This window comes from Galleria mellonella, unplaced genomic scaffold (genome assembly GCF_026898425.1).
Source record: "Galleria mellonella isolate WM207_F2 unplaced genomic scaffold, CSIRO_AGI_GalMel_v1 utg1812, whole genome shotgun sequence".
In the NCBI taxonomy this organism is placed as follows: domain Eukaryota; kingdom Metazoa; phylum Arthropoda; class Insecta; order Lepidoptera; family Pyralidae; genus Galleria; species Galleria mellonella.
The window spans coordinates 390,601-413,157 of NW_026442022.1; the positions used below are offsets into that span (position 1 = coordinate 390,601).

The 22,557-nt window shown below is 33.2% G+C and overlaps 1 protein-coding gene across 1 annotated transcript in view; it reads left to right on the forward strand.

Annotated features, from left to right (window-relative positions):
- Positions 1-3,001: 3,001 nt before the first annotated feature.
- Positions 3,002-22,557, forward strand: part of LOC113519082 (choline O-acetyltransferase) — a 29,213-nt gene continuing 9,657 nt past the window's right edge. Inside the window, exons 1-8 of the mRNA XM_031907826.2 lie at positions 3,002-3,078; positions 4,465-4,656; positions 15,149-15,321; positions 15,830-16,013; positions 18,902-19,079; positions 19,608-19,786; positions 20,634-20,854; positions 21,453-21,575. Of these exons, the coding sequence (XP_031763686.2) occupies positions 4,510-4,656; positions 15,149-15,321; positions 15,830-16,013; positions 18,902-19,079; positions 19,608-19,786; positions 20,634-20,854; positions 21,453-21,575 (1,205 nt within the window). The 5' untranslated portion in view covers positions 3,002-3,078; positions 4,465-4,509. The remainder of the gene's footprint in view (positions 3,079-4,464; positions 4,657-15,148; positions 15,322-15,829; positions 16,014-18,901; positions 19,080-19,607; positions 19,787-20,633; positions 20,855-21,452; positions 21,576-22,557) is intronic.

Below are 22,557 nucleotides of genomic sequence, written 5' to 3' on the forward strand. Positions count from 1 at the left end.
TTTACGTGTCAAGTGTAAATAAGGAATGTCCGAGAATAATAATAAATCACGAACGAGTTTAGGAAATAGGAAATTTTATTTAGTTTTAAAATCCAATTGAATTAAAATCTGAGTTTATTAGTTTATTATTTATTCTATGTACAAAAAATTATAGACATTATGGTGTAGTACAAAGGAGATTAAACATATTTTGTTTTATCTATAATGTAATAACTTAATATAATAATTGTATTTTTTTAAATTTAACAATTACCAGTTTAACTTACGTGTAATTTAATTGAAAAAGCTCGACCAGTTTCGGGATCTTTAGTCTTGATTTTTGACGCCCAGTAAATAACTGGGGGACAACGGCCCACCTGATGGAAAGTGGTAACCGTCGCCTATAGACATGAGCAGTACCATGGACATAACAGAGTATACTGTTTCGCCCATGATACCCCCCGTGCGTTGCACTTCCTGAGGACTCAGGTGTTATTCCTCTGTACCCAGTAAATTCACGCCATATCACGCCCTTCAAACCGAAACACAGCCATGCAAACCCAACTGCTTCACAGTTGAAACACGAATGGGACAGAGGTACCCAAGCAATCGACTTTGGTCTACTTGTGAAAACCACTCTATATATGTTAGGTAAACAATCACTCGCGACACTTGGGAATGATAATAGGGAATGTCCAGAGGGTTCACGAGTTCTCCACACAGTAAGTAGGCACAAAACAGCATTCCGTTGCAGTGTTACGCGGTAGACGTTGGACTGGAGCCGACCATTTGTCTGTTTTTCTTAAGTCAGGGGAATCGGTAGAATATTACACGATTGGAGGGTATTACGATATTTATAGGGATGTAACTTTCTTGAATAAATGGAAAAAAAAAGATTTTTTTTATACAACTTAGAATGGCAAACAAGCTGACGGCCCACCTGATGGAAAGTGGTAACCGTCGCCTATAGACATGAGCAGTACCATGGACATAACAGAGTATACTGTTTCGCCCATGATACATTTAGTCCTGAGGACTCAGGTGTGATTCCTCCGTACCCAGTAAATTCACGCCATATCCCACCCTTCAAACCGAAACACAGCTATGCAAACACAACTGCTTTACAGTTGAAACACGAATGGGACAGAGGTACCCAAGCAATCGATTTTTGTACAGTCTCCCTCTGGTGATATAAATATATTATATTCTTAATATCTATAGCTTGGGGGAAAGGGATTGTCAGTAACAGGCTGTTAACAGCCTCATTCCTAGTAATGTTACTATCGGGTCATCTTCCACGCGGTTCCACCTGGAAACTATCGCGGTTACTTGTGAAATATGTCACCCTGCTTTCATTCTCACTTATCATCCATCACTGGTGCCATGCTTGCAGGGATTGTTAACAATGGAGTTTGACAGCCACAATGCTAGCAATATACTCTATTAGGTCGACATCCACGTGGTTCCCCCTGGAAACCATCGTAAACAATTCTTGTTGAATTCGTCATGATGGGCTAACTGGCCTGCTTCATCCTTCATTGGTCATTATCACGCATTAAAAAAAATGTATACCGATGGGGAGAGAGATTGTTAGTAATGCATACTAGTCCCATTGCTAACAATATACCCTACCAGGTCGACCTCCATGTGGTCCCCCTGGAAACCATCGTGCTGAATGCAAGATCAGTTAGCCCATCATGATGGGACTTCCTTTTCATTCTCACCTATCATCCCTCATTGGCACCCCGCCAGTATATACCAATAGCGCGGGCGGGATTACCATTCCATTATCACCCATTCAAAAAAAAAACATACCAACAATAATTTTGTATCCTTATTTAAATAATACATAAAATTTGCATGCCTACAATTTTATGGCAATTAAACAGATGCCAAAAAGTTCTGTCACATGGACTTTTTTATGTCTATTTAAAGCAAATAAATATTTCATTTAATTTCATTTGCTAACATCTTAAATAAACATATTAAAATAAATAGGTAAATGTTGTCTTTTGTACTTTACCTTTAGCAAAACGCAATATATTACATTTTTAATAATGAAACCGTTACGTATCCAGCGTGATCATGTAAGATTTGCTGCCCCATGAAGCTCATATCCGGCTCTCGATGTTTCCGGTGCCGGCCGGCCTCCAACCGGATAATTTATATCGAAGGACTTTATACCGATGCATATATCACAGTTAGCAGTTATTTAACTTTCAGTGTATTTTCGACCAGGTTTGTGGCGCAGTATTTTTTTTTAATGGGTGTAAATGAAACAGTGACCCCGCCTGTGCTATCCGTTTACGCTGGCGGGGCACCAGTGAGGGTTGATAGGTGAGGATGAAGCAGATTTGTTGGCTTATCGTGACTAATTCAACAAGAATAAACTACGATTGTTTCCAGGAGGAACCATGTGGAGGTCGATCTGATAGTATAAATTGTTAGTAAAGGTGGAATTAGATCCCATTACTAACAATTTCTTTCTTTCTTCTTGCGTAGTGTTTTTTTAATGGATGATAATGGAATGGTAACACCCGATATACATTGGCGGGACAACAATGAATCAATCACGATGGTTTCCAGGGGGTACCGCGAGGAGGTCGACCTGATAGAGTATAATGCTAGTAATAGGATTGCTAATCCCCATTACTAACAACCCTTCCCCCTCCTGTAGTACAGTGTTAAACAAACTGCTTTAAAGGATGTGTCAAGTTCGATTCTCCGTCAGGACAGTTTAGGAAATTAATTTTATTTTATATATTCTTGAGCTTATATACACATGTTAGAAATCTTAACATCGTGTCATAGAACATGCACAAACTAAAATAACAACTCCATCTAGTGGTCAACCTGAGGAGTATTTCTGTTGTTTCCATAGTTAATACGGATTACACATACCCGGTTAGTTAACATGTACCGGTCACGTAGCCGAAGTCACGGGTAAATGCTAAACGTTATATATAGTATTTTTTATTTTTATTTTCAAAGATATTAATGTTGACATTATTTGTTGCAGCATGGGGGGAGTCGCTGCTGTCGCTGCCGAAACGATGGCTCAGCACGCAGGGCTACAGCGGCGACGACGCAGAATTTCAGGTCAGTATCATATACTTTTTTTTTATACCACTGAGGTGGCAAACAAGCATACGGCCCACCTGATGGTAAGCGGTTACCGTAGCCTATGAACGCCTGCAATACCAGAGGTATTACGCGCGCGTTGCCGACCCTGAAGAAACCTCTTTACCCCCCTTTTGAAGAAAAAAAAGAAAGAAGAAGAAGAACATTTTTGAAATGTGGTCCCGATATAGAATAGACCTATTCTTCCTTTCCCATGAGTGTCGTAAGAGGCGACTAGGGGAACTTAATTTATTTATTTACTTGAAAATTACTCACCACGCTTACAGTCTCCCAAAACGTGTAGTGAGCCATAGGTTTATTTTACAAACTTACAAATTTTGTACAACATTTTAAAAATATATCTATTTTGTCATTAAATATGTCAATATCTGGCTGCTGAGCAATCAGAGAATTGAGCAGAGAAATAGCCTGATAAGTGGGAGCAAACTGAGCAGTACAGGTGCGAACCGGCGGTGCCGATAGTAATCGACGTGCACGCAATCGCATGCAGCGTTGGGGTGCGTACAAAGAACAACGGCTGAGAGTTGCAGGATTGTCTATTCCGTCGTTGAGCAACCGATAATAGTGCATCATGCAAAATTGCACTCTCGCCTTACCTCGAGCGTTTCTAGACCTACCATACCGGATACGAACAGTGATGGGTACAAATAAGGATAGTAGTAATGGTTGAGACGCAGCAGCGTCCCCTATAAAACATCATCAGAAGACTAGCTGAGGGTGCCAACCCGCCTGCCAAGCGTGACAACTACTGGCATAAACCACTATAAGGGAAGCTTATGTTCAACTGTGGACAGAAACGGCATACTTACACTACCGCTTGACATAAGATCTACCCTAAACAAGCTAGCTTTTAAACACAAACTGCGCACCTATTTCTTAAAAAATTCACTTTTCCTTTAAGCTTCTCCTGCTGGTTACTCTGTTTGAGTCATAGATTGCTATTTGCTCTTCTATTGCAGTTGTTTTATTTAGTAATATTTTATGTATTTATTTATGTATGCATTTATTGTATGTATTTATTCATTTAATTTATATATTATATGTATGTTTATATTATATAAATTTATCAAGCATTGCTTTATTTTTCCTCTATTCAATAATGCACCGCCTACTTATTTGTCTGTTCGTCCAATGGTTGACTGATAGAGAACACCGTCCGGTGTTAAGTCCGCCAAATGTACATAGAATTTTACTGTTCATTAAAGTTTAAATAAATAAATAAATAAAAATACTTACATACGAGTCATAAGAAAATATCCAGACCAATAAAAACAGAGTGGAGTTCGACCAGGTAATAATAAAAAAGCGATGCAGCTAAATAGCTATTCATTTCTTTGATTTCAGAATGTCCAATTACCTAAATTACCGGTGCCAGATCTACAGGCAACGATGGACTCGTACCTGGAGTTCGCAGCGGTGATTGTCAACCAACAGCAGCTGGAGCACACGCGGGGGCTGGTGCGGGGGTTTATGGAAGAGCTGGGGCCCAGGCTGCAGGAGATGCTGCTGGAACGACAGGCTGAGATGGAAAACTGGGTTAGCATTCACAATAATATTTATTTATTTATTTATTACATCCACTGGGTGAGCCTTACAGTCTTCCAATACGCTCACCCAGGAAAGCATGAGTACAATAACATACAAAAAGGAATATTGCACAAAAATATTAAACAAAAAATATTATAAAAAGATTTAACTGAAACAAAAAAGATCTAAACACAAATACTCTGTGGTCACTCGACGAAACTCCAGCAAGTTGGAGGCAAATACATCCAATTGCGGATACTGGCTCAAAATATCATTGAGTAGTTTCAATGCAAGAGATAGGGGAGCTTGCTTAGCGAACTCTGTTCTTCGTAATGGAACATCGAATAACCGTCTACGTGCTCACACGTAGTTACTAGGCGCTCCTATACCATAGATATTGATTCCCGTACAGTTTGTTTACATTTTGTGTGTGTTGTCCTCTGGTGTAAAGATTTTTTAGGCTGTTTTCGTTCTTATTCTAAAATAGTTGTCAATAACCTCGTATATTATGGATGTACAGTTGTAGCCCGGTAAGTCACGTCTGAGTTCTTTGTATTCAATGAAAGCGTACCAGAAATTTAATATCACAGGCGTCTTCCATATATGAAGAGTAGTAGGTAGTACTAATTTAGGGATTTTTTTAATTAATGGTAACCCCAATTGTACTATCGGCACATGCTGGCGGGACACCAGGGAGGACAAAGTGAGGTGAGGATGAAAGCAGGTCTGTTGGCCCGTCGTGATGAATATACCTGGTATTTAGTATATTCTCATATTGACAAAGTATATTGCTGGCAATAGGGTTGGTAGTGCCTTTACTAACAATCCCTTCCCCCACTAATTTATGCTATCCAAAAGGATCTTTCGTGAAAAATCATGAAAGATCTCACTGGATACGATAATATATTCGGTCGTTCCACACTAGTCTCTATTAACGAAACCTATGTAGGTTGAACAGAATTTCAAAAAAGTATTTTGAATAGTTTTCACTGGTGGAATCTAATTGTACAAATGTGGAGGGGGGAGGGAGGGGAATTGCATAATGTTTGCGATATTATGCAATCCTCCCAGCTTCTTATAAAATTTACATTATAAAAGTACATTTATTTAATTTATTTTGGCACAAACAGTTGATGCCAACATTATTTAATGAAAGAATTTAAGTATTTTCTTTCTTTCATAACTCTATCACATTTGTGGGGTTCTATTTACTCTGTACTAGAATAGATTTTAGAGAAAAAAATAAAAATAATTAACATTTTAAAAAGGTTATACAAAAACGTTTTTCTTGATTACGCTCCTAATTAAAATTGCATGAAGCGTTCAAGTTTAATTGCAATGCAATTTGAATGACTGCCAACGTCCAATTTGGCTCGCTATGTCAACTTGAATTTAATAAAACATGTTGTTAGAGGGAAATAAAAGGCCTGTGATATTAAATGAAAGATAATTTAACTTTTTTTTTAATGGATGATATTTAAATTGTTACCCCGCCTGCGCTAACGGTATACGCTGGCGGGGCATCAGTGAGTGGTGGCAGGTAAGAATGGATAGACAGGTCAGTTAGCTTATCGTGATGAATACATCAGCACGATGGTTTCCAGGGGGGACCATGTGGAGGTCGACCAGATAGCGCATATTGCTAGTAACGGGACTGGCAGTTCACATTACTAACAATCCCATCTTTCCCAGATAATTATAGGTAGGCACACCGCATGCTTACAACCGGAATCAAGTATAAGCAATTTTAGGTAATATTAAAGTAAGCAAGTCGCTCTTATCGGGAAGCAAACAAAAAATATTTTGGTTCATAAACGGTTACTTAAAACAATGTCATTACACGAACACCATTGTTCGCGTCGAGCCGATTCGATGGTGCCAACACAAACAATATGCAGTCCCAAACATATATATTTATAAGGAATTGAAAATGAACAGAGAGGGGCTATATTTATTATTATATATATTATTTATCACAAAATGTAATGACACAGTGCAAGTGGAACAATCGAAGGAGACAAATAGTGTTAGTGAAAGTCCGGTGTTGATAAAAATACTGGAAACAGTGGACGCGGCGCCGAATAACGAGCACTTGCTTCATGTTACCTTAAAATTATTGAACAGCCTGTGTATTTGCATGCGTGAAAGTTTACAGGAAAAAGAGAAAAGAGTTTTATTTAATGGTGAAACAAATTCATTACAATGGGATGACTCACGCGATGCAGATACCAAAGTTATTGATTTGTACAGAAATATCTACAATAATACATGCTTTAATTTACGAAAAGAACTGGCCAGTAACATTGTCTATGTGCGTAATGTAAGTGGTGAAGACAATGAACAATTAATGAAGAATTGTAGGAAACATCATGAAATCACGAATGAATCCATATTAAAAGATAACCAAATAAGTTCCTTTATTCAGAGTAAATCAATGATAAAAGATATTTTATTCAAACTATTCATACAGAACCCACAGCATCATAACTTTACAATAAAACGTCATTTCTTATTCAAAAAGAGTAAACTTTATATCAGAGACAGACCAAACCATAGTATTATAGTCATTATTACATTATATCCTACAAAAGAGAAAAATATAAAAAATGTTAGTGAACCATTTGAAATTAACGGGAATCAAATTAACAAAATCTTAAATTCAAATTCCAGTATTGATATTGATATTTTAGATACAAAATACGATGTAAAAAATAAGGAGAGCGAAGAATATCCAGCGAACTATACAGTTTCTGAATGTAATTTACAGTCAATATACACATTTCTTATGGAAAGTGAAAACAAAAATTTAACAAAAATATCTAAACTATTATTAAAAAATGGGTCTATTAAAATGTATATAGATACACTAACTAGAATAAATCACACAGACTATATCAATATATGTTGCAACCATGGCATAAAGTCACCATCATGTGTGAAGGGCTTTATCAAAGAACAGTTCAATATAGAAAATACATCAAAGAATAGCTATAAAAATTACAACTTCACTTCACAAATAAATTATGAAAATTATAAAGATACGATATTAAATATTAAAAAATTACTTAAGTTGTATGATAACAAAATAAAAGAGAATACAGATATATCTATTTCGAAAATTGGAGAAATGCTGAAAGTGAATGTGTCGGATGATATTTTAAATAATTTAAGGTATTTTGAATTAAATAATATGGATAAAGAAGAAAATAAAAGTATTAAAAATGAGATAAAAACTAATAGAATATGGAATGAATTATTTTTTTATCGTAATCGGTCCACTTCCGTAAACAAGGTACTAGAAAGAACAATTCCTGATAAATATTTGTTCCACCAAACTACCTTTATCGCAAACAATAGGTTAGACATATCAAATTTAATAAATAATACTACAAATGAATCCTGGATTAATTCAGCATTAAATAAAAATATGTCAGAATGGAAACAGGTAAAAACAAGTCCAAGTACGAACGTTATTACTTTCAGTAAATTTAATTTACCTCGTAGTATGACGAGTAGAACCAAATTATTCTATGATAATAAAAATTATCTAGTACCAACTGACTCTCCGATCTTACTAGAAAGTACTGTAATAAGTAACAATCAGTCGTATATAGAGAATATTGTAGGCAAAAATATTTCTACATATACAGGTATTATAACTAACCAACATAGAAATAACAGTTTCAGTGGTATTAACAAATCTGCTACTACAACAGTTTTTGCAGTTAAAATAAATAAGATAGTCATTAAATCTTGGAGTATGAGAAATGATGGTAAAACATTAGAACAAAATACACCGAAGTTGAATATTACTGCTAAGGAATCTATACAGCCTCTTTGTTACAATGAAACTATTCAGGACCATGCAATCAAAACAACTATTAATAAATTAAAAACTCAAGAAGATGCAGAACATACTCCTCAAATAATTACATATGTAACCAGAAAACCATTATTAGTAAAAGAGAATTTTAAAGTAATAATACCAGTATCATTAGAAATTAATACTTCAAATGCGGAAAAAATGAAATTATTTATAAATAAAACGGGCAGTAATATATCAGATCAATTTGTTACGATACCAAAAGTATATTTTCCATTTAAAAATATAAAGGAATCGATTGTGTCAACACAATCTGCAAATTTTACAAATAATATTGAAGAAAATTTAGTACAGAAAGAACATAATGTAAATTCTTTAATTCTAAAGAATATTTTAAATAAAAATAATAATCAATCAACAATAAACTTTGATAATAAACATCAAAACTTAAAATTTAATAACTTAAGTACCAAAATGTCTAATACATTAACAACAAATCAGGAAATTCCAGCTGAAAGTATTTTAAACCCTCTATCAGATAACCATCGAAAAAATAGAGAAGTTAAAACGACATTTATACCTTATATAAATCACGTAACGAATGACACAATATTCATAAATAAAAATGAAAGTATAAAACTGCAAAATTTGATTAACTCAAAAACATGGAAAGTAGACAAAATTATTCTAGAAGTTCCAAATTCAATTATAATTCCAAATAAAGATTATAAGATGGCAATAAATCAAGTTGATACAATAAATTATGATAAGAATAATGCTCCTACTCATCTAATTGTTAAACAAAGAAATGCATACAACTCTTCAGAATTATTAATATATAATAAAACAAAAATCAGGGATGAAAATATGGAAATTATAAGTATAAATCCTGGTTATATATTTATTGAGAGTACGAAAAATAATTTTGGATTATTCGTTAAAGATATAAAAGAAACAATACAAACAAATGGATTAAGTCCAACTGTAAATGCTATTAGTAATTCTAAATGGATACCATGGAGAAATACCACTACTTTAATTTATTCCAATATGAAAAACAAAACGTTAGGGGAAAATATCACTTCATCAAAGATAGAATATTTTAATCCTAGAAATAATATTACCACAAGAAAACTTGGAGTAACTGTAAAATTTCCTGCATTAAAAATGAGTACGAATCTAAATGTTCAATCTAAACATGAAACTACTACTTTATCAAATATATATCTGGAACGATCACTCGATAAGAAATATTTTTTGACATATAACAATATGTTGACAACAAGGACAAAATTTAGTCATCATATGTATCCTACCGATTCACTCATGATAAAAAATAATTTAAAAAAATTAAATAACACTACAGTAATGAAAAGTTTTTCTATTGAGAGCACAACTGATATAGAAAATAATGACGTTATTCATAAACAAATAATAACTGAGAGTATTAAATCTCCAAGTAATATTAAACATGACTTGAATTCTACTAACAATTTAAAAATCATAAAACAAAATTTTATTCAAATTGTTAATACAAATTTGACAAATGAAAATGAGAATGTAAGTAATAATTTCCAAATATCAAATGAAGAACTACGTAGAGAATCAAAAAATTCCGTAAAAGTAAAAATTTTAAACACAACACAGAAAAATAAACTTTTCAAATCAACAAAATTAACTGCATATTTAATAAAAGATATGACAAGATTACTTACGAGAGTAACACGACCACAAGACTTTACTTCAACACAATACGATCAAATAAGCGATTATAAACCCTCTGCTTTAATAAATAAAGAATCTACGACGCCACCAGTGACCTCAATTAAGTTGACATCAAAATATAAGACATACAATAATAGCAGTAACGTTACTAAAATTGATGCGAATTCAAAATACATAGCATTAGATAATATTACAAAAACTCAGTCATCTAGCTCTAAAATTTCAATAAAGTATATCACTGACTTATCTCAAATTCACATGTATACAGAAAATAATAAAGTTTTATCAGAAGAACATAAAAACTTACAGAAATTAGTTAAAGATAACAAAATAATACGTAAAGAAAAAACAGAGACAAATCCTAAAAAAAATTCAAACCAGTTACAGAAAAACGGAATTTCCAAATTTGCAAAAGTAACAACACTTAAATTAAATCATATTGGATCGACATATATGCCACCATTACAACCCCAAAACTTAGATTCAACAGATAACTCTTCTCAAATTAATAACTCAATGTTAACTTATGAAATAAATGTCTTAACAACTAAACCAGATGTAAAAAAATGGTCTTTACTAAAATTAATGAGAAATATAAAATCTACGACCCAGCCAGCGATTAAAATAAAGTTGAAGCCGAGTAATAAAATACATTTGAATGATAATGGAACTGCAAAAAGTAATGTTATTTTAAAATACACTATATTATATAGTGATGCAATAAGTAAACCATTTGCTTCGAATATTTTAACTAAAAATAATGCATATCTACGTAAATATGAATCATATATGGAAAATAAACTAACCACTGAAAAATATCAAAACTTGGCGATATTAGATAAAGATTATGAAATACGACATAACAATTTTAAAAAAATCAATAACTAAGAAATTTTTACAAAAATCAACGAGAAATAAAACTTTCAAATCCACAAAAACAATTACACCTAGTTTAAAAAATATTGGAGTGCCATATACGTTAACGACACAACTTCAAACCTCAGATTCATTACAGAAAGATCAAATAAATAATAATGAAATATTAAATTTTAAAAATTTTATATTAGGAACTACTGAAGATTCAACAACAGGAACCACTTTTAAAATCTCGACTAATAAAGAACTTGTGACATTTACAAGACCTGTATTAAAATTGACGCCGTACATTCAAATGGGTTCGAATGATAAAAAAATAGTTGCAATTAATTTGGAGTTACCAAAATACATAGAGACTTATAATACTGCAAAAAGCCACTTAATAAATAATAATCAAAATCTGTCTATGTTGTATATACGAAATAATAGTCAGACTTCTATAAATTATCAAAACTTTCAGGTATTAAATAATAGTAAAGAACTTATATATAAGGAATCAACAAAATCTATAAACAGAGAATTTCCAAATTGGATTGAGAAAAATATTTTATTTAAATATAAATTAAATGATAATAAAGGATTATCTATGGAAGTAACACAACATGAAAATTTGGATTCCAAGAAATATTTTTCAAAAAAAACTATACAACCGCAAACAAAATTTGATGATCAAAAAAGAGTACCAAAAACCTTTTATAGTTCTACTACACAATCTCTGATTAATAAGAAATTGCAGCATTTTATATCAACAGGAGCTATAAATAATATCCCAAATAATTCAACATCAAATACTAGAGTTCATGGAGATATAAATGGAAATTATAAAAATACTATTGACTCCAAAATCACAAGAAGTATTACTGATAAACTACCAAACACAGATATTTTTGCTATACAGAATAACAAAATTGTAATTAATAACACACTAAAATCCTCTAATATTCATATTAGAAATCATGAACAAAAACTAAGTAAGTTCACATTTGAAGATCATAACTATACAAATTATAATGATTACGATACGAATAAACCGTTATTAAATAAAATAGAAGTTAAAAATATTGCTGTATCGGTTATATCTACACCTAAATATAATACAGCATATATAGATAGTCACAATAATATATTGGATACAAAAAATATTTTTGCATTTGCAAGAAATACATCTACTGCAAGGATTATACAAGAATCAACAAACAATATAAGCTTTATGCCAAGTCAGATATATAATAATACCAATAAGACAATACAAGAAGTTAGTACTGAAGATAACGTAAATACGAATTATTCGAAAACTAATATTCTAAAAAGCGGAACAGACACAATAATAAGACTACATAAGTTTCCTACTAATAGTAATTTTGATAATAAAGACAGATCTTTAACTTCGGACTCAGAATTTAGATTCTTGACCAACAAAAAAATTCAGAATTCTAGTACAAATAACCAGCATATACAACAAATAACAGATAAAACTATTTTAGAAAATAAATATAACACCACTGAATTTAAAATACAATATTATAATCCTCATATATTAGTAAATACAACATCAATATATTATAACAATACAAATAATTTAGATTGGCAAAATAATTTATTAAATACAGAACAAGTTACCTTATATGCAAATAATAAATCTACTGCAGTACCCATACGAGAGTCAGTACAAGATACAACCACAATGGTAATATATAATAACGTAAGTGAGACCACACAAGAAGCTCGAGATAAAAATAAGGTACAGGCAAAGTATTCAGAAACTAGTAATGTACATAAGAGAAAAGATGTTATAACTGCAGAAACTAACATAAATGTATCTTTAAATAAGAATATCTTTGCAAATAATAATTATTCACTAACAACGGGATTAGCCATTAGAAAATCTACTAAAACTGCTTTATTATATGAAAATGTCTACACAAATAGTAAATTAGATAAATCATTAGAATTATTCACGCAGGAAATAAATAACAATAATGATGTTACAAGATTAGATCAAAGTTTCCAGTCACTGAGGAAAAATGATACTACCAATAGTAATGAAGAATATTATAAGGTTGAATTTCACAAAAATATGAAATCATATCTTTCTAAATCAACTCGTGTTCCCCTTCAATCTTTTCATGAATACAATATAAAAACTAAAAATAATATGGATCATATCTCTAGCCAAAATAACAACTTTAATATTGAACAAAATAATACTCTACTTAAAGAGGTTATCAGCAACAATAATCGTTACCCTATAGAAAATAATTTAACTACAAGTAACAACAAAGATGACAAAAGTGTAAATGATCAATTTTTATTACATCATTTAAAACCTAATTTAAATGATACCAAAAATAATAGTTATACTATTATCAAAACATCTAATTATGAATGGACAAAACAAACAATTATGGAAGAAATGTTGAGACACAAAACGATAAAATATAATACTTTCAAACCCACTACTAAAGACGACCTGTACACAGATATCTCATTATACAATGAAAAACTTACAGAGAATAAATCATTGTTAAATATTTGTAAACCTATTGAACAATTGCCATTTATAAAGAATACTACAACGTGTGAATTGATACGAAATCATAGTGGTCAAATATTTCAAACTGTACAAGGCTTTATTCAACTTATGGATGGTACAAATTATACAGTAAAAAGTGAAACTCTATCAAATCATTCTAAGCTAAAGAATATAATGACGACTACAAAAATAATAAAGAAAAAAATATTCGATCAGCTATGATTAAAAATACTAAGAAAAGTAATAATAGAACGAAAAAACTCTCATTGAAGCCGTTTGCTAAAACCAAACTGTACCCATTTAAAATGATGCCATTACAAACTAAAAGAAAAGTAATAAGAAGAATCCAGATAGGGAACAAAATGAACAAAAAAAAACTTGCAATGCATTCAAATGATATCTTCTCACAAAAACGATTTACGACACAAAAAAATATTATATTAGATATTCCAAAAACACATAGTAAGATTTTTTTTGCTATAAACACACAAGTCACAACTGTACCAAAAAAAGTAAATCTGCGTCCTAAATTTGAAAATCAGAGAAAAGGATCCATCTCTAAGACTTATTTCAGACCGAAACCTTTGATAAAAGAAAATAATGAAAATTTTTACAGAGAAGATTATTTAACTCGTCACAAGCCTGGTATGACTTGGAAAGAAAAACTGAACTTTATTCAAGGAGTTCTAAAAGAACCTGATACTCAACTAATAAATTCGTTGGAATCAGTACTGGATAAACCTACCTTCATGTCTTCAATAAACAAACCTAAGTTCTTGAGAGATAGAATAGATTCAATAAGGAATTACGTTTTCAGTGCTGATTTTGAAAGGTCTACATCGCGGTCGATATCTAAAGATTATTTCTTAAGGCCGCCATTGTTGGACATTTCAGAAGACTCCCGGTATATCGATGCACCCTCTTATTATGAAAAGGATAATTGGGAGCCTCGAACGACAGTATCAACTAAAACGACAAGAAAACGTCGAAGATCTAGACGGACATTATTCTTTCTAAGTCCCACTGTTCCATATAATCATTATTTTTAGATTTTGTAAATTGAAATAACTGATGAATAAAGTAATTAATTGATTCACTATCTTTTAATTCGTACATTTTTCTATCGAGAGCCAAATTAAGATGGCTTCGAATTAACAATAACAATTTATTTGCATAAATCACCATATTTAAATAGATTTTAATTAGCGTTATAGAATCACATATTTAGCCACATTGTTTTAATGGCGTGCAAAATAGTAAAGTCTTATAAATGGAGACATTTTAAATTATTTCAGATCTTACAGTAACAATATTCTATTTATTATAATATATAAAAAATCATTTTAAATGAAATCTGTACAATTTTTTCTCTTAGATGTCAATGATATTAGAAATGTCAATAATAGAGAAAAGAAAAAACACCAAATGTCTAATGAAGTGGAAAGTCGAACTAGTTATGATATGCTGGTAGGTAGTGTAGGTGCGGATTCAAATCCCGCTCGATTTGAAATTTTTCCATCACTAAAAAATACCTGTGTTTTAAGGTGACGGACTGGTGGCTGGACGACATGTACCTGAAGGTGCGCGCCCCACTGCCAATCAACTCCAACCCTGGCATGGTGTTCCCTCGCCGCCACTTCGCCAAGATGGAGGAGGTGGCCGACCTGGGGGCACTGTTTATTGACGATCTACTCGATTACAAAGAGATGTTGGACAGGTACCACAAGGAAATAGTCCATTTTCAAATACTACTTTTTTTTTATTGAACTAGGTGTCCACATCACTGGGTATTTGATTCGAATTATTTAATTCTACTGCCGTTAGTATGATAGTAGACTGTCAACACTCGAAGACTGACCCCCACTTTTACTACCAGAACCGTTCAGTACTAAACAGCGAAACTTTTCGTAGTTTGAGTTCCGAACTAACACTAGGCTTCAAGCAGCGATTTAATAATTTGCCTGAAGATGCCTCGTTTAGAGTTCACCACTACTTGGTGTTTATCACGCTTGGCAAACGAATTGGCAACCGCAGTTAGGCTCTAGAGATGTTTTAAGACAGACACTGCTGCCCATCCCTCGTCCTCCCTTCGTCGTCTCTTACGACACCCAAGAGAAAGGAAGGAGAGGCCTATTCTATGCCAGGACCGCACGGCCAATCTAAGTATCATAAAAAATAAGTGGAAAGAAATTATCCTAATTTATCTAATACTTCTTATTCTTCAGAGGAGAACTACCTCTAGAGCGAGCCACCAGCCGCGAGAAAGGCCAGCCACTGTGCATGGAACAGTTCTACCGACTGTTAGGAGTATGTCGTATACCTGAAATGGTACGCGATAGACTCGAGCTACCGCCGAAGAGATCTGACACGGAAACTGAGGAGTTGGTGGTTGTAGCATGCAGAAATCATGTAAGTAACTCCAATATTTGTCACTGTAAAACCCGGTTGTCGCTTCCGTAGAAATTCGAAGTTTCTATTCTCTCATTGAAAGCTTACTCAGACCATTACAAACTCCTATATGTCCCACTGCTAATCAAAGGTTCCCCTCCCCTTAACTGCTTTCTCCTCCCACGGTTGCTGGTCAAGGCGTATTAAGCCTTTTTAATTTAGTCGAGCTCGTCTCTCCAGATATACTACGACTTTTTTCTGGTATTTTAGAGAGTCAAGACATAATTTTTTTTTCCACCTATTTATATACAAATATTTAAAAAAATAATAGTATATAATTGGTTCTATAACTTTAAAGTGATAACCCAAAAGACGTCCTTTCTCAAAATAACAATTTTTTTATTTACTTAAACCATAAGAATATATCAAAATAAATATAATTATATCTATAAATTATATTCTTTAGAAATGTCGTTCAAAACTAGCTATCGGTTCCACAACGTTTCATTCAATTCGCCCCGCGTAGTTGTCCCCTAACCCCGCCATAACTTCATTACTTAGTTCTATTTCAAGGTAACTTACTTAACACTTGGAAACCGCCGCGGTACACTTTATCACTTAACTTGGTTTTGCAAAGTTTGTAAGTGTGGACGTTTTGCAATTTGCTTACTCCATTTAATTGACTGATCACCCAAGTAATGTATCGGTTAATTAATTATTTGTTTTACTTTCATATAATATGAAACCCATACCTATAACAGAAGAAGCCGATCTGAGCCGACTGATGGAAAATGCATAGAACAGAACTAAGAATTACCATTTTGTGTTACTATGGCATACGCATGAAGGAAAAAATTGTTACAAGTTTTATATATTTTGCTTTTTTTATATATGCATTCTTTTATCTCTTTTTACTGTTTATATATAAAACGAAACAGTTTGTGTTTTTGCCTAATTTTTGGCATAGTGATGTTAGTATTACCGAAATTACTTGATTTTGTCTTGATTCATTCTTTATTCATTTGTAACTATAACAAATTATACTTTTCTTCTTTGAACCATTTTATTTCTTTACTTTACCAATTACACTTATATTTATAGCCCTCAGGCATCAATACTGTACAGTGTCTCGGTCACTATTCGACCGAAAATTCTGTTTTTATACATTTATAACTATGTTGTTCAAAGGCACGAATGCTTTTTCCGTTAAATCAAATGCGCGCTCGTGGACTCGCTCACAGTTTCACAACTTTATTTATTTATTCTATTTATTTTATTACAACTTTCTAGAAGTAACTAAGTATTATAAAAATAACTTATTTACAATTATGTTGAACCTTAACATTGTGCAATAGTTAATTTAATAATGTGTTCTAGTAAAAATACTGAACAGTCATTTGAATACCTTATTTTTCTTTTACATAAGTGAATACAATTACTTACAATTGTTTAGTCTATTATAAAACATTGATATTGATTAATTTGTTAGTGTGATACATTGAAATACTAAATATTTCTGTTTGCAGCAAATGGAAATACAATCATTTATTTAATTCATTTAAATAGAAATAATAGTCAAATGAGAATCCCATTTCTGTTTGAGCAAAAGGAAATACAATCATTTAATTTATGTTTATCGCGAAATTATGATTTAATAGAAAATCATTTGCGTTTATGGAAATATTTTATAAAGGTACTATAAAGGTAATCGTTCACAGTTACAGACAGTAATGCTTACGCCGATATATATATAAATATAAATATTATTTGTATTTAATAATAATAAAATCTTTATTCTGAGTTTACAAGATTTGATACATAATATTAATTTGGTATATAATATAATTAGATATATATATATATATATATATATATATATATATATATATAAATTGCATTAAATTAAAACATAAAACATATGGAAATAAAAAATTCGTTAAAATAATTAAATTAATTTGAAATTGAATTAAATTGATAAAATTAAGATTGAATTATTTAATTATTGAAATGTTCATGAAAATTTAATAAACGTCGCCCTCCCCGCTCCTGATCGCTGTGTCCGACAGGTTTTACAATATGCTTTATTAATTATTAACATCTTAATAATGAAATGAAATGAATGCAATAAATTGAATTGAATATATGTGTGTTTTCATGTGCGTGCTGTAAGTAATGCAAATAAATTGTCTATGTATCTATCAATCTAATTAGTATTCTAAGTTCTATACCAAAACGACTTCATTTTAACAGCCATAGTCAGCTAGATTACTAAATTATAAAAATTTAATCAATAAAGAAGAATATTTATGCAACTTTCTCGTGCCAAAATCGATAGACAAAAATTTTTCTCAGCTAATGTCTTGTTTACAAAAATAGAAAACTTATGTACTTAGATAAAGAACTACGCATTATTGTTTTTGCTGTATGTATAGAATAATTTTCTTTTTTTTTTATACAACTTAGAATGGCAAACAAGCTGACGGCGCACCTGATGGAAAGTGGTAACCGTCGCTTATAGACACGAGCAGTACCATGGACATGCATAACAGAGTATACTGTTTCGTCCATGACACCACCTATGCATTGCCATTTCTGAGGACTCAGGTGTTATTCCTCTGTGTAGTAAATTCACGCCATATCCCACCCTTTAAACCGAAACACAGCCATGCAAACATAACTGTTTCACAGTTGAAACACGAATGGGACAGAGGTACCCAAGCAATCGACTTTTGTACAAAGTCTCCCTCTGGTTAAAATATATAGTTTAACGCATAAAACACTATAATCAGACATAACTAATTGATACATAGATAAACTATATCTTTTATTATTACCATTTTTTACTAATTGCTTACGGATGAAGGTGGTTGTAGCTGGTATATTGTAACATAATATTTGTATTTGTGCAGTTCTACCCGATCCCGGTGAAAGCAGTGGACCGCGGCAGATTGACCCCGGGTGAGATCCAAGCTCAACTACTGCACGTGATGGTGGACGCGGCCGGCGCCCCACCCGCCCCCAAGGTCGGCCTGCTCACGTCCATGAACAGGGATCAGTGGGCCAAGACTAGGGAACACCTCATAAAAGGTAGACAATCTCCTCAAGATTTTCGTCCACATCAAACAAAGACAAATGAATATAGAATCGTGGATATTTTTATTTCTATTTTAAGTGTAAATCCATTATTGTTATTTATTACGCCGTTGTAAACGGCAAGAACTATTTTTATACAATTTAAAATGAAAAACTAGCTACAGGCCTGCCTGATAGAAAGTGGTAGCGACCACCTTTATACATGAACAATTCCCCTCTTCGTTGCCATTCCTAACGATTACAAAATATAGTAACGTAATGTAGGTATATATTTTGTAATAATAAAAATGGTTCAAATATACCAAAGATATGGCGGTTTTTTGTATGATAGAAAATAGCTTTTCACACTTCATTACAAAGTACACCTCCTTATTAATTATTCTATTTCTCCTTTCATAACACCCTAATGCCAACCCGCTTGCCAAACGTGGCAACTACTGGCAAAACACCCTAAGGCTTATGTTCAGCAGTGGATAGTTAAAGACTGATATGATAAATACCTTCATATTTCTTGACAACCAGATGAGAACAACCGCATGAACTTGGAGCTTATCTCGCGATCGCTGTGCATCCTCTGCTTGGACGAGGCGGGCGGGGACCGAGCGGACACCGACGCCGACACCAACGCCATGCTCCGCGCCATGCACGGCGCCGGCACCGCCCACCACTCCGCCAACCGCTGGTTCGATAAGACCGTACAGGTGAGTTGCTTAAACAGTACAGTCATATAAACCTTAAATTACTTTGACGTGAAATATTAAAGATTTTACATAACAATACTGTATCTATGTATGTACAGATGATAGGTTATTCTTGTGGTACCTAAATCGGGAACTCAATATCCAGAAAAAAATAAATTCTTTAAATCCAATGTTACATAATCATACTTGCCTGGAATTCGGGAGGAATACCAGAGGGAGACTTTGTAAAAAAGTTGTTTGCTTGGGTACCTTGGCCCATTTATGTTTCAACCGTAAAGCAGTTTGCATAGCTGTGTTTCGGTTTGAAGGGTGGGATATAGCGTGAATTTACAGGGCTGTACCCTGTAAATTCAACAAGGAACAACACCTGAGTCGTCAGAAATGGCAACACATGGGGGTATCATGGACGAAACAGTATACTCTGTTATGTCCATGGTACTGCTTATGTCTATAGGCGACGGTTACCATTTTCCATCAGGTGAGCCGTCAGCTTGTTTGCCATTCTAAGTTGTATAAAAAAACAAAGGATTCTTTTGTTAAAAGTTTCATAAAAATACATCGCTCACTTCACAGCCGCTCATGACTAAGGATCACAAATTGTTCCCCAAACTAGTCGAGGTATCTCGATTCAATTACACGGAAGTTAAACTGGTAGTTATTACAAATAAAACATAAAAGAATTCTTTGATAAAAATAGGAAACCATCGCTCTACAATGCGATAACACAGGTTAAACTGTTCAGATCCCTTTAAAAGTTTGTCCCTTTGTCTTCCGACAGAAGATGGCAGCAAAACAAAAAGAAGAGATATTTAGATATGTAAAGATATTAAAATATTGTTGTTTTTAGCTAATCATCTCTTCGGACGGCACCGTGGGCATGTGCTACGAGCACAGCGCAGCCGAGGGTGTGGCGGTGGTGCGGCTGGCGGAGCGGGCGCTGGCCCGGGCAGAGGTGGCGTCGAGGCCCGCGCCACCGCCCGCGCTGCTGCCCGCTCCGCAGGCCATGAGGTGGAACATCACACCTGACGTGCTTAGAACTATTGATCACGCCGCCAGGGAGTTGGATCGGTGAGTACACAAATACTTTCAAGTCTGTTGATTTATTTATCATAAATTGTTACCCCTTAAAATATTTATTTCATTTGCTATTTTCTTAAATCTGTGCACCGCCGTTTGCTCTCTCTGTCTGGCGTGGTGGTTGACTGGTAGAGAATGCCATCAGGCATTAAGTCCGCCCTGTAGACATTTTTCAATGTCTGCAAAAGTATAAATAAATAAATAAAATAAACATTGTTTTGGAAATCATTTGGAAAAGTCCTACAACTCGTCAACTAGAACCAAAAACTTATGTCTATCCACACATGCGTCTTTGCCTCATCTACTTCCATGGTCTCCTAATACTGATTTATTGGGGGGAAGGGATTGTTAGTAATGGAGACTAAGAATCCCATTGCTAGCAATATACCCAACCAGGTCGACCTTCTCGTGGTTCCCTCTGGAAACTATCATGGTTAATTCCTGATGAATTCATCATGATGGGCTAACTAGCTTGTTTTCATTCTCATCTATCACCCGTCACTGGTGCTCCGCCAGCGTATCCCGTTAGCGCAGGCGGGGTTACCATTCCATTTTCATCCACCAAAAAAAATACTGGTTTATTTTTCAGGGCCATTTTGGACTTGGATTTCAAGGTGTACACGTACCGTGGGTACGGACGCGAATTTATGAAATCATGCCGCACCAGTCCTGACGTCTACATACAGCTCGCTTTGCAGTATGCCTATTATAAGTATGTATGACAAATTTTGTTATTTACAATGTATATATTATGTATATAATAATAAGTAGGTAGTAATAGGATAATAACAAGTAGGTAGAATATATATTTACATTATTATATGTATTACATATTTAGAAATAACAGAATTTTCATCGTGCCTCCGATCAAACTGTTTATAATTACTGCTCTCCATCCAAAGGTTGCCTGGAAGAGATCGCTTTTAGCGATAAGATCGCCCATTGTTTTCTCACTGTGATTATTTATTGTAATTGTATATATAAAAAGTTTACTATTGTAATCTTTTGGAGGAAACAGTAAAGAGTATATATCTATCTATTATATATGCAAAAGTGATATATCTACATACATAGGTAATATTGTACATTCCTATATATTTCTTTCTTCTTTCCATTTTTGTATTCGTGAAATATGGATTTTTATACATAAAAGAGATTCCTTAAACGGTACCAGGTGGAGGTCTCAATATTGCTGTTTTTTTTTTAGCGTGTATATTAGGTACGCGGTATCTTCGACAATAGATACTACACCAATTTTGACGACATTTTTTGTAATAGACAGGACTTATCGTTATATTATGTAGGATATTTTTTATTTTTGTTAAGACTTAAGGTTATGATGAATGTTTGTTATTTTTATTACTACAAAGGAAGCAATCAGGTACAAGAATGGTAAGTACAATGTGAAACAATGTGACAACGGGATCCTTCAAGAATAGATTTCTACCTTATTAAAAATTCGGCAATGTATCGGTGTTGTCTCTTATGGTATTGTCAGTATCAATGGGCTGTGGTAATTACTAGCCATCAGGTGAGCCGCATGCTCGTTTGTCTCCATTTCCCATAAAAAAATAGTCAACGTGTTTTAAAAATTTTGAAATTTAAGACTTCAGGATCGAATCGCTGCAAATTATGCCATCTACTTATCTGTTTAAAGAAAGAAAGAAAGAAATAATTTAATCGAAGAAGCATGC